Source organism: Chamaea fasciata, unplaced genomic scaffold (assembly GCF_029207755.1).
Source record: "Chamaea fasciata isolate MVZ Bird 193981 ecotype frontalis unplaced genomic scaffold, bChaFas1.0.hap1 SCAF_14, whole genome shotgun sequence".
NCBI classification, from domain to species: Eukaryota; Metazoa; Chordata; class Aves; order Passeriformes; family Sylviidae; genus Chamaea; species Chamaea fasciata.
In genome coordinates, this window is record NW_027094099.1 from 8,340,002 (window position 1) to 8,356,628 (window position 16,627).

The following is a 16,627-nucleotide window of genomic DNA, read 5'->3' on the forward strand; positions in this document are numbered from 1 at the left end:
TTTCCTTTAATTTTTAACTTTAAAATGAAACTTTCACAGTTAAGTCAGCAATTGCCTATGCTCCAGATGTTCTACAGATAGCAGAAAATGTAGCCTTATTTCATCTCTGGGAGCCAGGTGAGCAGTTATGGCTCCACTGCCTCTTTCTCAGTAACTTCTTGTTCCAAACTGCAGTGCTGTGGCACGGCACGGTGCAGTGCATCTGTCTGATCAATACAGCCCTTTATTTTCCCATCCTGAATAAGCAAGCACTGGACACAGCAGATAATCTGGTGGCAGCACTGCAGATGGCTCTGTCCTGAGCAGGCACAGAGTGAAGGCTTCCTCCTGCTGCGTGTGTGAGGCAGGAGCACCCAGCCCCTTGCCACCCGGAGCTAAACTGGGGCTGACTGCGAGTTGTGAGCAGGGATTCTGTCTCCTGTCCATGTGGTTTCTAGAAACTTTGGGGAAAATAATTGTGGAAAGCTTCTGTAAGATCTTAAATCCATCTGAGAACTTTACGAAGTAAAGTCAGCATTTCATTGTGTGACATAAGCATGGAAGAGTCTGGACTGAATTTGTTTCAGGGGTCTGGAAGTTATGTCTGTTTCTGCTTTATGCTGTCAGGTCTATATTGTGGCTTGCATCATCTTGATGTTGAAACAAAATCCTGCAGCCACTTGTTTTATTTGCTCTTACAGTGCTAGTGTTCTTGAATCTTAAATTTAGACACCCATGCAGTTAATTGTGTTGAATATTTTTGTGTGTTCTTAGTTGTAGGCTATTTTAAAGTTTTTAAATTGGAGCAGCATTCACTGTAAGCATGTAAACATGAAATCATGCATCCTTTTCCTAATGCTGTTCTTCAGTGCAACATGTCTCATTAGCTGAACATTCTGGGTAGCTGCAGTTGTTTCATTTGCCCTTAAAATTTTTGTGGCCATTGTACAATTCTTGTAGCATGTTTTTCAGGTTGGATGAATTGTGAGTTTTCAGGCAGACTTATAATTAACTTCTTTTTGAAATCACTAGCATTTAATTCCTTGTTGGCCTTCATTCTGGTGGTATGGATCGAAATGCAATGCAGTGTTTGCTTCTCTGTGTGGGTATGACCCCAGATGAAATTTTACATGAGTCAGAGTATTTTCCTGTCTCTCAGTCTGAGGTAGGCGTCACACTTCTGCTCAATGTTTTTGCAGATCTTATTGTGGTTATTCAGCTGTTTGGTGTCTCAAGCAGTGTCCAGAGCACTGGTGGGTTTGATCTCACTGCTGCTGCCACTTATCTGAAGATTCTTCAGGGCTGCATTCATTGCTTTAACAGGTCTGGAAATCAAAACTCTTTCAAACACAAAATTTTCTTCAGCATTGCTGTTTCTGTGAATATGTATTTTTAAGCCTGGCTTACTTTGAATGAACTTCTTCTTTTTTTTTTTTTTTTTTTTTGAGAAGCATACTGAATTAAATGGGAATAGCATTCTGCATGGAATAAAATAGCAGTTTCACTGAGGGTGTGTAGTGAGTTATTACACTGCAGGTTTCTGGTGTCTGGTGGAGAATGAGGCACCCTATGGGGAGCCTCAGGCCAGAGGTGCAGGAACATCACTCTCTGCCATCCCATCCCACATGGGCTCGTGGCCCTGGCAGGGACATAAGGAAGGATGTAACTGTGCTTGTCTTTTAACAGAGTGGCCAGGCCACTTTGTGAAACATGTCTCGTTTTTCTGTAATTGGTCATACAGCCTTGGTAAGCCCTCTCAGAAGCAGCACGGAGGTGTGCCCGAGCAGTGTTGCATGTGACTTCCCTTTGCTGCCCGGTGGGTTTCAGCAGTGGGTGCTGCTGGCATCACATGCCCAGTAAGTTACAGAGCACCAGATGTAGCCCTGGCCACTGGCTGAGGATGCTGCCTGCTTGGGGAGGGTGGAGAGGAGCCTGTGAAAGGGCATCTGTGAAGTGCAGCAGGAGCCAACAAGAGCTCTTCCCACATGCAGCAGCTTAGGGGGGTGAATGGGCAGCATTTTGATAGCTGAGGTATTGTCTGGGTTGATAACAGCTGATTATAAACAACACCTCTCCCTCTGGATGACATTTTAAAGGGAAGGTCAAGTACAATCAGCATAAAATGTAGAAAGCTGTGTTTTTAAAGGTGTAGAAAATGCACAACTTCAAAACATTTCATGTGTTTTAGCTCCTTAAAAATGTTTTGTAGGACAATCGTACCCATTACAACCTTGGAATATGACTGTTCTTTGATAGATTTGATAGTTTGAAGTAAAACTGCATTTTTTTGGCCTTGATGTCAGGCCCAAGGTGTAGATTTGCAGGGTGATAATTTTCTCTGAATTTCAGTGTATGTAGATACCCAGTGTTTAGGGTTTAGCTTTTTTTGCATCCCTTTGAAGTAAGGTAAAGTTTCAGCTAAATGTAAGTCAATGGACATTTTTCCAGTGGCTGGCGATACAAATCTTGCTGCAGTGAATCTGTGTGGGGTGCTGATAGTTTTTGATTGTACCTTGTACAATCGAGGCATGTTTGGCAGATGACATAGAAGTCGCTTTTGTTGTTGCAAGCCCCAGGCCCTAGATACAAAGAATACCTTGTAAAAATGCTTAAAAGAAGGGGGGAGGGGGATAAGCTTTTATATCCTTATGATTCAAATGTAGTGGATATTTATAGCATAGATGAAGTACTCAAATACAACAGACTTTCTCTCATTGAGCTGAGATTCAAGGAGTTTCCTTGTGCATGGTGAAGGATGCAGTGTCTTACCTGCACAACTGTGAGCCAGATTTGCAGACCCAATGTCAGTGGTATGCACACTCATAGTGGTGATATCCTAGGGGGTAGCTCAGAGCCTGGATCACTGCTGTCCCCTGGATACTGTTTGGGAGCTCTGCTTGTGGCTGGTCAGGGAATTCCCATGAAACAGAGTAACACAGGGCTTTTCATCTTCTGTGAGGTCAACTAACTATGTGGAATTGTTATTCAGATAAAACATTAATACAAATTGTCACTTACATTTCCCCTACTGTACATCATGATATAAATTTCTTTTTAAATTATTTCTTTCTAAATATCTGGCCTTAAACTCTCCAAGGTGTTTATAAATGGCTGTTGCTGAGCAACAAGACAGAAAATATGCTCCACGCCCAAAGAGTGCTACTGCCTTTAAGAAAACTGTAATTTCTATTTGGATTTTTTTTCCCCCCAAAATTAGTGATTCTGTTTCCCTCTGACCGTAAGAAGAAATAAGATGAGATGGTCAGAGGCTTTCCAGTAGCCCACTTGTCATGGAGATGCTCTACTTTCCAATCCTCCCTGGTTACTTGGCATTTTTATGAGCGAGAAGTCCTATCTGACTTTTCAGAGTGCAGGCAGCAGCACTCTGATTACAGGAGTGCTGTGTGTCCTTGGGACTGCCCATGGATCACAGGTGGCAGAAACTGTGATGGTTTCAGCAGTGGAAGAAACAGGACCAGCTCCTGCCTCCTGTGTGAGTGATGGTGATCTCTTTGTGGGAGATCCAGACTGGTCAAGTTAAGACTTGTGTTTGCCTGTTACTCAGCTGGCTGTTGATCTGCTTGTGTAGAGCTTATAAAAACTAAACTTTGCTGTTTCAAGTATTTCTAGGCTCAGTATTATTATCTTTGGTGGGGGCACTGTGAGCCAAGCATAAGGGAAAACATAAAGGAAAGGAAATTGTTCTAATAGCATCAAATTGTGTTTTCAGAGCAACCCCAGGCAAGGAAATCCCAGAGCTCAGAAATCCTTTTGTTATAACTTTGCATGTTGCAAAGATGATTTCAACACTTCTTCAGTGTGAACTCTGATGACTTTGTGCTCTGTTTAGTTGTTATGCCTTACTAGGAGAGACACTTCTTTTTCCAGCCTAACAGTGCAGCCTGCTCTCTCCAGGTGGCCATGTTCAGTCAGCAACAAGTTCACATTGAATAATTTTGGTGAAATTTGGCTTCGACTTTCAGCAGCTGTTGCACTGGCTCCTTCAGCTAGTGCTGCCAGAATTGACGGTGTCTCTTTGATCCAGACATAAATGAGCTGCTTTATTCCTACTCAGACCCAAGGTCATTCTTGGAGGGGGCAGCGTCTCTCATATTTCTTTTCATGGTTAACATATGAAAGACTGTGGTTTTTGAGGCTGTCTGTAAATAAAAAAAAAGAGATGATCTCTGCTGCAGTGAAAATCACACCAGTTCACTTGTATGTGTAGGTTGTTGCTGAGAAACTTGGGACAGCTTCCTCTGGGTTGAAATTTCCTTTTTCCTTCTAGGATGTAGATCATTTAATGAACTTTTTCAGCTCTTAGCCAAAGAGCTCTTGAGCTGGGAAGATAGCTGTATCTCCTTCTTCTGTGTTTGTGATTGTGCAATGGAAGTAGAAAACTATTTGTCTGCTGACGAGACTGCTGAGCCGCTTGCATTGCTAATTCCGTTTTGTCAGCAATGTCAATTAGTACTTCAAGAGGTTAATGTCTCAGATGAGAGGCTTTGTGAGTCATATGGTCTCATTTGATAGATAATTGTTATAGTCTGCTGATTTCTTCATGTGATCTAAGATGAAATCACGAGGTATGACAGAATACTGGGATTTTCTATTATATTTTCTTATTATGTAAAATTGTAGTAATCCAGCCAACCTTCTGACCCACCAGTAAGATGTGAAAACTTCTGTGTTTGTTTTCTGCTGTGATCTCTTTCAGAGTTCCTTTATAGATGTCTATAAACCACTGCCCAGCTTGTCCTTCCTTGAACAAAGTACGGCACTCCACGCTTCCAGGGGATTCTGGAGATGCTGTTTTTTCTGTGTTGGTCTGCTGAGGCTGGAAGAGAGTCTAGGCAGGAAATGGTGATCTGAAATAGTCCTGTCATTATGCATTTAATTATTTATTTTTCTTCTGAATTCCAGGACATCTCCTTGGTATCCCTTCCATTTTCATTCTGACTTTCAGAGTAGTGTAGGTGAAGCCATGGTCCTGCAGGTGCTGGGCTGGAGGAACCCTTTGCTGTAGGTGGGAGGATGTGTTGTCTGTCCTCCCCATGCCTCTCCCAGTCCTACACCTCCAGTGAGGAGGGGAAGTCATCAGTGTTGAGCCAGAGTCATACCCACAGAGGAAGGATAGCAAAGCTCATTTATTTGAGCCAAATCAGTGCTGAAATCTAAAGTGCAAGTGACACTAGTAAGCTTGGGCTGACATGAAAGGTAGCAATATTTATCTAAAATTTTATTTCTTGACTTTTCCTTGTATAAGTCTTACTTGTACCTCCCTGACAAGTTTTATTTTGGTGGTTCAAAATTTGCCTTGAACTGTCGCAAAGAGTAATGTATTCATGGATCATAATTAGGATGATTAAACTAAAGTTCATTTGATGCTTGCTGTAATTTACATTGTCATTTCAGTGCTAGAATTTTAGACAGCATAGTAATTTTTAAACTAGAATTTCCTTCCCTTTTTGGATGTCTGATTTGTAAGTCAGTGGCTCTAGAAGCTTATCTTATTTTAGCCTTATTCTAATGTTGTAAACTCTATTTTATATGCTAGTAAATAAAGAGGGATGAATAGCAGATACCAGAGCAAATTATTTCCCAAGAGAGGCCCTTGGTCCTGTTTCCACCAGTGTTGGTGCTTTGTTTTCCTCTATAGGGTTGGATTCCAGTAAAGGCTAGGCAGCAATGGAATTTTAGTATCAACTGATTATATAAAAGATAGCATGAAAATCTGATTTTGCAAACCATTCTGGTAAGTTAATGAGGTGAGAATGTTGTGAAATGATTCAGTACTTATAATTAGGAACATCTCTCTCTTTCCTCCCACCCATTCCTTCTACCAGGTGTTTTCTTTGGCAGGGATTTAAGGCTAGGCACTGGTGCCGGAGATGAAAAGCTGCAGCCTAGCGCTCTTAGGATGGCTTTAGTATCTGTAGGGTTATGTCATGGAAGGTTTGCTGGCTGTAGTAGCTCAGTTTCTATGGTGATCTGTTTTCTGCTTTCTCTTTGCCTTCTCTAGATGGTTGAAAATGTGCAGTTTTAGCTGGATAAATTAAAGATGCCTGTTTCATGCTGCCATAGATCACACAGAAACTGCTGCACAGCATTTGCTGCTTCAGCTTATCAGCATTTGTCTTTGAGGCTGCTGCCTTTCTTAGGTCAGGAAACTTTTCTTTGTGTACCCTAAAGGAAATCAGCCTGCTGATCCCTTTTGCTAGGCAACATTTCAATGCTTTCCTCTTTCGCATTCACTTTACTTTCTGGTAATTCCTTGGAAGGAATATCCTATCAGAAATATTGGGGATGGGGAACTTCTGCTGCATCTTGGGGATGGAACCTGGTCAAAGTGTGATATGCATTTAGTCTTCAGCTGTGTCTGGTGCTGGACCATCTTTTGTTAAACTGGAGAAACTTCCCTGATTGATGGCAGGGGTTTTTTTTTTACCTTTTTGGTTAATTGTTTGGTTTTTGTTGTTTTGGTTTTTTTTTTAAATAAAAGAATTCTGAGAACAAGTGTATTGTGCTGTCTTCGGATATATGGTTCTTATGAATTGTTGATTTTAGGATTTCAAATTATGATGTGAAATTGTGTCTTGAAATTACTATTATATGAAGTCATGAGTTTATGATTTATGAAGTTTTATGGAGTTTTTTTGCTTCAAACCAAGTGGAAAGGAAAGAAAACATTGTCCCTTAGCATACTGCTTGACTGTAATATGGTACCTCTACTGTCAAGTCCTGTTTAATTATTTTGGACTTATTATGTGGTTTCTGTGGGTTTGTGCTTGCATGGCACATACACTTGTTAGCACAGAGCTTCATTTCACCTCGAAGTTCCTTGCTTTGTGAATTGGGGATACAGAAGGGCTGAAAACAACTAATCCAAGTGCCCAGACCATGCCCTCTGCTGCTACTTTCCTCTGTTGTTACATACAGTGCTCTGTAATCGGCAGGAGCACGTACTGAAGAATTGTTTTAGGCATCTTTCATTTTTCAAATAATTTCTCTCTTGGGCAGTGGGGAAAAGACTATATAATAATAAAGTAATGCAGCACTTTTGCACTGAAAACACTAGCAAACACATATGAAACTAACAAAGCTCAAAGAAAAAAAGATGCCACACAAGCACAAATTGGCTACAGAAAGCAAAGCTTCTTGTCTTTGTTTAGATTCTTAGAGCTGGCAGTAACACCCAGTGATGATGGAGAAGGGCCAGGTGTGGGAGCGTGACATACTGTGTAGTGGGAATGATGAAAGTGAGGTTTTATTTATTTGTTTCATTATCTTTCTCCTTTCACTTGGTTTATGTGTGTGGCACAAGCTTTTCAGGAGCTTGGGAGCTGTCGGGATGAAGCCAGTGCTTTAAAGGCTGCCATGTGTTAAGGGTACAAGCCATTGATTTAAAAGGCTGTTGTAAGTTACTCATGTGCAGTGTTCCTAAGGATCATCACAGGTATGGGAAACAAATTGCATCCTGAAGTTCAAAATTATTGCAGGCACTGAGCCTCCAGCTGGGCAGGTGCGCTTCCCTCTGCTGGGACTTCACGGGTCTCGCTCCCCAAACTGCTGCTCATTTTATCATTTTATCATACCCTGTCTTGCAACAAGACAGCAATATGAAGATTTTCATGAAATCTTTCAGAAAATCCATAGCAGAAACAAGTAGTTTGTAATTTTAGTGGGAAAACAGGGTTAATAAGTGAGGAAAAAACTCCTTCATTCTTTGCGACAGAGGAAGCTGTACAAAAATAAGTTGTGTAAGATTAGGTGATGAAGCTGTATGACCAAATACAGTTTTCTCTGCGATCAAATGCCATGCTTTGACAAATACATTATAGTCATTTTGAAATAAGTTAGTGCACTTAGAATGTTTTGCAATGGGGTGTGTGAATGCAGCTCCAGAGCCAAGAAGCTGCTTTGTTTGCAAAGGTGGTGGGTGTGGTGTGATCTCAGTGCTCTCTAGGCATTGCAAGAACATTGGTTCAGGAACTTTTACTTCTTAAAAATGTCACAGCCTTTTCCTTGTTCTACTTGAGCTGTTTTCATGTGTGTGTGTTTGCATGTCCGTGTGACTGTGTAAGTACCCAGCTGGTTTCCGTACATCTTTAATTGATTCTTGATTATGATGTAACAATTGTATCTTCACTAATTGAAGAATATGAATAGCTTGCTCTTTTTGAAAACAATTCATATATTTGCACTGGGTCACTTTTGTGAATAAGGTTTGTATGAAAATGGTCATTAATGGCAATCTGCATTGTTGTTGTTTTTTTTTCTTTTATGTGGAGGCCTTTTCAACCAAATCTTTTCTTTTTTTTTTTTCTTTTGGCATTCTGGATATAATCAATTTTAAACCAGCTCTGTTTATACCTTCAAAGGAAAGAGCTTTTAACACTTGGTCAGGCGGCTTTGCCTAAATTAACATAGATGGGCCAAAGTATTCTCTTTGGGAAAAAAGAAGACAAAAGTGGCTCTAGTATATTATGCTACAGATGCGTTTAGAACCTACTCAAAAGAGTTACTCCACATAATTTTTTGGATAGCCAAATTTTTGATCTTTCTGAAAGTGCTGTTTTGTTTTTTTTTTTTTGCTTTGTAGATTTTCAGCATTGAATGTGTATCTTGGAATACCTTCTGCATAGAAAATGCCTTTTTCTCTCTGTGTTGGCAATAAAATTATGCTTGTGTAGCCTTTTATCAATAGAACAGGTTGTTCACCTTAGATGTACTAATTAGCTCTTCTCTTGCTTAAGGGTTTGTCTGTTAAACATGTATTTAAAAAAGAAAAAAAAAATTAGTGTCATTTATTTCAATGATTTAACTATAGTGCAACCAAAGCTCACTGATCTTTTGCTGTTGTTGTTGTACTGCAGTATGCCAGGGTTTGGATCCCTGATCCAGAGGAGGTCTGGAAGTCAGCAGAACTTCTCAAGGATTATAAACCTGGAGATAAAGTCCTCCAGCTTCGACTTGAAGAGGGCAAGGTAAGTCTGTGTATTGTTTGTAACCTGGTAGTTCTTGTTCTCAACCAGAGTCTGATGTATCTATTGCAGGAAGCTCTACTGTCAAAATGTGTCTGTATTTAGGTGTGTGCTATTGGTTTTGTCCACTCACTTTCTGCAGCATTTTTTTGGTGTGATAAATTTTACTGTTTAGTTAGAAAAATCAATTTTACCTTGTTTTTAAAATAAATTGAAAAGCAGTTCCTTTTATCCACTGCCTGTTATGTTCAATTGCATCATCTTTTTCTCCTTATGCTATTAGATGTATAGCCCTGGTTTGCTATTCCAGGGAGACAGGGTTGCTAGGAGAACAGTGTTGCAGAGGAAGAACTGTGACTTTTAAGTTGAGCATAACCAGCAGAAAATAAAGATAAAAATAAAGATAAAAAGGCAAGGATTAAAGGCGTTACAAAGAAGATGCTGCGTACTGTGTTGAGAAATGATGACGTCCATGTACAGCTCACATCATTTTAGTTGGGTTTTTTCATGGAAATAGCAGGTAAATAAAGTGATTTTAGATCTAGACACACGCAATTAAAACATCTGTATTAGAGATGAATTTATATCTGAAAAAAGTTCTAAGTAGCATTTTTTCCAGTGTTTGTGTTCTTCATGGTGTTCTGCCAGTGTTCCCATGTTGTGTTACCATGTGTGATGCTGGCTATAGATTGGTGGGAATCTTCTTCCCCTGCCTGTTCCACTCAAGAGGAAAACAATAGGGAAAAGCTGGTTAGATTTATGTAACAGTGTATTTTGGCTTATCTAATAAAAAGATATGGCAGCAAAAGCATGGGGTTTGCTTAAGTAATAATCTAAAAAGATGATATCTCTATACATGGCTGTTGTACATATAGGAAACCCCTCTGGGAATTTTAAAATGACATTTTTGGAGAAAGAACTGCTAACTCAAATCACCAGAGAACTGAAATCTTGCAGTGTGTTTTTTTACCTTGGGCGTGTTTTGCTGGGAAGAACGGTTGGAGCTACTGAGTGAGGAGACCTAAACACCAGCTCTTTGAAGTGTGTCCATTTGATTTTCAGGACCTAGAGTACAGCCTCGACCCGAAGACGAAGGAGTTGCCACCCTTGCGGAACCCCGACATCCTGGTTGGTGAAAATGACCTCACAGCACTCAGTTATCTCCACGAGCCTGCCGTCCTGCACAACCTCAAAGTTCGCTTCATAGACTCCAAACTCATCTATACCTATTGTGGCAAGTATTGGCTTTGCAGAGAATAATCTTTACAGAGAATGCCCTAGACAGGAAAGCTGTCTGTTGATATGTCTGCCTTTAACTTAAAATCATTTAGTGACAGGGCATGCTGGATTATTCTTAGGGAAACCACTGTGTTATTGGTCATTATTACACTTGAGAATATTAAAGTTCAGAGAAAATTGACTTCACTGTGTGTTCCTCTAGCTCCCCAATGGACTCTGTTTGTAAAATGTGTACTCAGCAATTTTTGCTCCCCAGTGGGATTCCTGTCTGGTTGGCGTGCTCCTTAGGCTTGCTCAGGTTGGGATGGGTGGGAGGAGGCTCACACACTGCACATGCAGGTGCTGGTCTTGCTCTTTGGATTTGTTGCCCACCTATAATTGCCTGCCTCTTCACTGAGCTCCTCCATCTCTTTTGGAAGACATCAATTATTTTCTTTTTCATGTTTTCCCATCAGGGCAACTACAGAAGTGAATTTGTAACAGTTCATGAGCCAGTGCTTGTCTTATTACAATTAAAATCAATCTTGGTTTTAAAAATAACATTTAACTCACAGCAGAGGTTATCCAAACTTTTAATTGCCTGTGGCATTTTCAGATGGCCAGAATGGAGGAAAGTTTCATAGATAATCACTTTGTCACAGGTACAAAACTGCAACTGAATGGTCTGTTTTAGAAATAAACATTGTGAAGTAGTTTAGGGTTAAAATTTAGATTTGATGCTTCTGGGCTTTTTATCTATGTGTGCATATATTTCTTTTAAATCTCAGTGTTTAGTCAAAATACACTGCTAGCTTTTAACATAACTTTTCAGTGAGACAAGCAGCTCATTAAATGTGTGATGGACAGACGGAGGCATTAACATCCTGCCACATTTTGCTCATTCTGGCTGCTCCTAATCTGCAGATGCTCAGCAGAGCACATCTGTTCCCAGTCCTGCTCTCAGCAGTGACCAGACCACAGGGGAGTGGATCAGACTTTGCCACCCCCTGCTTGCAGCCAGACTTCACTCCACATAGGAGTGGGTGATGATTCACACCACATCTCATCCAGTCATGCAGTGGGAGCACAGAATAATTTAGGTTGGAGGAGACCTCTGGAAGTCTTCAGTGAAGCTTCCTACTTAAAACAAGTCCGACTAGATCAGGTTGCTCAGGGCTTGGACCAGTTAAAGTGTCTGGGGTTTTGAGTATCTGCAGTGATGCCTCTCTGGGCAGCCCCTGCTGAGGGTGCATGTTGTGGTCCCAGCACTGGGAAACCACCTCAGTTCTCCCGCTGTGGACATGATCTGTGTTTCTTTCCCAAGTGTCCCCATGGCAAAGCTCTTGTGTGAAAGGGCTTTTGTGCAACTGGAGTCTCATGGCCTGAGCTTGTAAGGGGTTTTCAGTCTCAATTTTGTGGTCTCCTAACACCACCATACCCCCTCCCACGGGCCTGTCCGGGCTGTGTCCTGGCTGCTTGCAGACAGGCTCTGTGTTGAGCAGCATTTAAGAGGCTTTCAAAAGGAATGTGTTGTCTGCTGATTGGGTTTTGCTGTGTTTGGGAGAACATGAAAAAGGCATGTTTCAAGTATTCCCCAGTGCAGCTGTAGTTGTGGTTTTGGCTGGTTTTATCATTTCTCGTGGGGTTGGGGGGCCTTTTGCTCTCTGTGGCTGGGTCTGCCAAAGGGCCTGGGATGGCAGAGCTGGGTTGGCTGGCTTGCTTCCAGACAAGACCCGAGTGATTCTGGGAGCTGCTTGTATGTTTGTCAGAAATGTGTGGGTCCAGTAGTGTGGGAGTTCCTGGTGCTCAGAGACAAGGAGGTGTTGGAGGTTCAGCGCTGCTGAGGAGTGTGCAGTGATTTATTCACTTGGGATGTGGGCAGGTGTGTGTTGTGTTACAGGCTGAGCGAAAAGAGTTGGTATGTCAGCCTCTAAAAACCTGATCCCTTGGTCACAGACATCCACCTTTCAGACTTCTGCAGGTTACTTCCCCTCTGCAAAGATTATTGCCTTGGAGCTCGGCCTCGGGGGGGCTGCATTTGCCTCCCTTAATGTGACTCTCACATTAGCCAGATTAGTTTAAATAGCCTGTGAAGGTGGTTTGAGCTAACCCAGTTAATGCAGCCCAAAGGAGACTGAAACCACTTCAGTCCATCAAGAGAATCATAGTAACAGAATTCTCAACAGTAGAACAGGAATGCATGGATGGATAGTTGTCTAGGGCCCTAAAAATGTATTCATCCATGCTGTCTTAGTGTGATATGTCAAATGGATATTAAATTCTTTAAAATTTCACTTCGAAGTAATTCAGACTTTTAAATGGAAAACCTCCTTATTTTTCTAATTTTAAGTCAGCCTTTCACTTGAACTTTCTTTCAAGTCAGAGGTGATTTATAACTGTGCTTTAGTCTTGGAAACATGAACTGAGGAATTAATGAAGGAAGTTGAAAAGTTACAGAGGAAAATTTGAATGTTTACATGGAAAAACTGCTACAGCTGTGATGAAAACTCAGTGAATCTTGCTGGTTAGTTGAGATTAGTAAAAAGTACTGCCTGCTATGCAGGAGAGCAAACTTTAATTTAAATTAATAAATTACTTACGTTTATGTCCAGTTTGGCCACAGATGGGTGACTGTGTTCAAGGTGAAAGAATTAGATAAGCTTACTTTGGGCATATATGAAGATGAATGGCACAAAGAGTATCCAGAGTTCAACTTAGTGTAATTGTAAGAACAAAACCACACATGAATCTGATTAGAGAAGGCCATATTTCTTAAAATAGCAATATGATTTAGCAGAGATAAAGAGAAGTTATATGTAAATTAATCTGGATTATAGCCCTGTGAGGCAGACTGATTTCAAAGTTCTACAGAAAGCAAATAATTCTTAACTCACTTGTTTTGGTTATTTCCAGATGGTAGTTGCTTGTAGATTTTACAGATTGCTACTGAAGTTTTTATATGCTGGAGACTTGTCACGGGGCTGTTTGTTCCCAGTTCAAGGGTTTATTTTTGCCAGCATAACCAAAAGCAGGAGGGAATTGTCGGAAATTCACACGGATTTTTGTAATGTCTCTCTGATGAGATTTGCAAGCCTGAGAGGCTCAGCTCAGTGGTGCACTGTATTTCACTTTATACTACTTTTTCTAAGGGCAGATGTTAAAAATTGACACGCAAAATATTCCTCGAGTCTTGTAGTACTGAGGTCGCTTCCTGTCCCTAACCCCCACTCTTATTTTTTAGTTCATCATTACAGCATTAGAACTTGGCATAAATGTTTACAGAGGTTTTTCACTGTAGCTCCTGAGTCATTCCAGTGAAGTCATGGCTGATGGAAAAACACCAACTGTCCTCACATGGGCGTGTCAGACATGAAACTTGCTGTGTATTTGAGGAAATAGATCAAGGTCTCTCAGATCTCTCCCTAAAACGCACTCTCTTGTTTCATGTTTTTGCTATGGTTTATGCTTGATCTATAGAGGCATAAAAGGGTTTAAAAATTGGTTGATGCTCCCAGCTGCAGTGCCAGACTGTAGATGCTTTCATTTCCCTTCTCCCAGCTTTTTCCATGGAAAATTTCTTAGACATCACGACACTGTAATCTGCATAGAGCAGAGAGCTGGGATCAGCACTGAGGAAGTCTGTGTAAGAGTGAATTTCTGAGTAAATTTAGAAGCAAGTTGAGTGCTATGGAAACGCTTCTGGGGCGGGTTCTTCAGGGATGGATTGTCCAGGCATGCTTGGTGTAGTCACTGTGCAGCCATCTACAACTGCACTGGCACACTTAGGCACCAAAATACATATACAGAAGAAGAAATTCTGTTTTTGAAATATCCAGAGTTAAAATTAGAGGGGTTCTTTTTTCCCCTTTTCTCCTTGTCCAGGTGAGGAGGACTTGCCATGTCAAGGGGGCACAGTGTGCCTGTCACAGCTGGGTCTCACTGTTCAGTGTTTCCTCCCCTGCACAGAGCAAATAAACTTTCCCTACCTGTTGTAAATGCTGCAGGAGAGAAAATTATAAGGAATCTTTGTCAGATTATCCCTGTGGGTAGAGCAATCCTCATTTCTCATGAAAAAGAGAATTGTCTCAAAAACATTTGAGGTCTCACTATTGGTGGCAAGGAAGTTTGTAAAGAGTAAGACTGAAGTTTTCCTGTGCAGGGAGAGTGAAAGAATGGCATGAACTTAGAACTGCTGTAGTGGTGAGTGGTATTAAAAAAAACAGATGTGTTTAATTAGTATGGAAAATCTAGAAAATGGGAGGTGTAAGTGCATTCTCAGATGTATCAGATGAGGGTGTTCTGATGCTTTCTAAGGCTATAATTGCCTAATTTCCTGACATGACTGGGTGCTGCTCTGTCAGCCCTGTGAAATATGTCTACTGTTTGTTTTTCTGATGCCTTTGACCAGGAGATTGTCCTGCCTGATTGGCAGAGATGCCCTGGAATCCAAATGACACTGTGTCTTAACATGGTTGCTTATTGCAAAAACTGAGGATGTTATTCTTTCACAACAGCTGAAGGGTTAACACGCTACACGTACCCAAACTAGCAGTCAGTGAGACCACCCAGTAGTTATACTTCACAAATGACAGTTTCACTGGTAATTCAGAGTAAAACACAGGGAAGTACAATGCACATTCATTGGTTTACTGCACTGAACAGTATTTCAAGTCTGCACATTCTGAATTGTGCATGCTAGCTTTAGAAAAGGCAGATAGAAAGAAAAGGTGAAAAGTTGTCCCTGCTGTGTTTACCAGAGCAAGGTAGAAGTAAACTCGTGACACTTTGTGTGTGCAGAATTATATTCAGAATAAATATCTGTTGAAGTCAGTAATATCAAATCCTCATTCTTTAACATTTTTAGAAAGTTTAGAACAATAGTTGACGTTAAAACCGTTTTTGGTTGGGTTTATTTTAAAACAACTATTAATGATTTCTTTTGTTTAATTTCCTTTGTAGGTATTGTTTTAGTGGCCATAAATCCTTATGAACAGCTGCCTATCTATGGCGAAGATATCATCAATGCCTACAGTGGCCAAAATATGGGGGATATGGATCCACATATCTTTGCAGTGGCTGAAGAGGCATACAAGCAGATGGCCAGGTTTGTAGACCAGAGTCTTGAAGTCACTGTTTTTCTGAAAGGAATAAAACAAAGTTTCTGGCTGATGCTCTTCTCTTTAATTTATAGCTTGTGAAATATTTTGCAATATCTGTCTTTTATCCAGTGTTTTAGTACATTTCACAAGGGGAAAAGTTGCCTAAGTTAGTGAACAGTAAAGCTTTATAAATGCTGTGGAGATCATGGCCACTGACACTTAGCAGGAATTACCACAGATCTCATGAGTATTTAGGTCTAATATTAGCCCTGTGCTTTATATGATTATGTTTTTAAAATTTGATTAGCAAAATAAGGAGATACTTTTTAGTTGTTGGTGGATTATTAAGGAGAAAAGGGTTGCTGTTTTGTGTTTGTCTGTGATACTGACAAGAGAAAAGAAATCATGGGGCTTAGGAGTGCTATTATAGGCTCCTGGTCGTGTCACTGATGTCCCAGCTACGTAATCTGCCTGTGGCTGTTGTTGACTGGAATTAAGAGGGAGCAGAGGGACGATTGCACTGAGCGCCTGAAAACTGAGTCTCTAAGGACACTGCAACAGCTGTGCAGGAAATCCTCATTTTGTTAGATGTTGCATCAAAATGAACTTGTCACCCAATGGCAGTGGTTATCAGCAACTCTTCCCCTTAGCCCCAAGAGCCTGCAGCTGGGGGAGCTTTTGAAATATTTCATTTCTAGGATAAAGAAATTTTGGGCTACTGTGTCGTCTTTGGTTAACAAGATGCTCCCTGGTATCCTCACTGGTTAGCTTCAAGCTGTTGATCTAGTTTTCCTTGTTGGCAATACAGCTGATGGTCAAAGTAGTCAAGTAAAACACTGAAAGATCTCTGGATTATTTGTGATGGCCCTTAAGCTGTACTGCAAGTGAGGGAGGCAAGAGGAGAATGGGTTGAAAATTATAAAATCTTCATGTTTGAAATCAGCTATCTGTTCATTTAAGAATCTTTATGAGAGCTAGAATGGATAAAATCTTTGTCACGTGCACATCTGAATACGGTGATCCACAATATCCAGGCAATAGATAATTTCAAAAGAAAACAGTTCAGTGCAACATTTCATGGTTAAGGGTAATTGCAAAAGAGCCAGTGTTTCAAAAACACCTCGTCTTGTTTGAACTCCAGCCAGCAACTCAGTACCACGCAGCCACTTGCTTACTCCCTCCCTCCTGCACTGGGATGGGGAAGAGAAACTCAAGGGTTGAGATAAGAACAGGTTAATAATTGAAATAAATTAAATAATACAAAATAACGACTACAACAATGAAAAGGAAAGAAGGGAGGAAGAGTAAAACCCAAGGAAAAGAAGTGATGCACAGTAAAATTGCTCA

General features: G+C 40.8%; 1 protein-coding gene across 5 annotated transcripts in view; it reads left to right on the forward strand.

Moving 5' to 3' along the window:
* MYO5A (myosin VA) overlaps window positions 1-16,627 on the forward strand; it is a 99,132-nt gene that overhangs the window by 11,778 nt on the left and 70,727 nt on the right. For all 5 annotated transcript variants that reach the window (XM_066195883.1, XM_066195879.1, XM_066195881.1 and 2 more), the window contains exons 2-4: window positions 8,856-8,966; window positions 10,026-10,197; window positions 15,141-15,285. In XM_066195883.1, coding sequence (XP_066051980.1) covers window positions 8,856-8,966; window positions 10,026-10,197; window positions 15,141-15,285 — 428 coding nt within the window. The remainder of the gene's footprint in view (window positions 1-8,855; window positions 8,967-10,025; window positions 10,198-15,140; window positions 15,286-16,627) is intronic.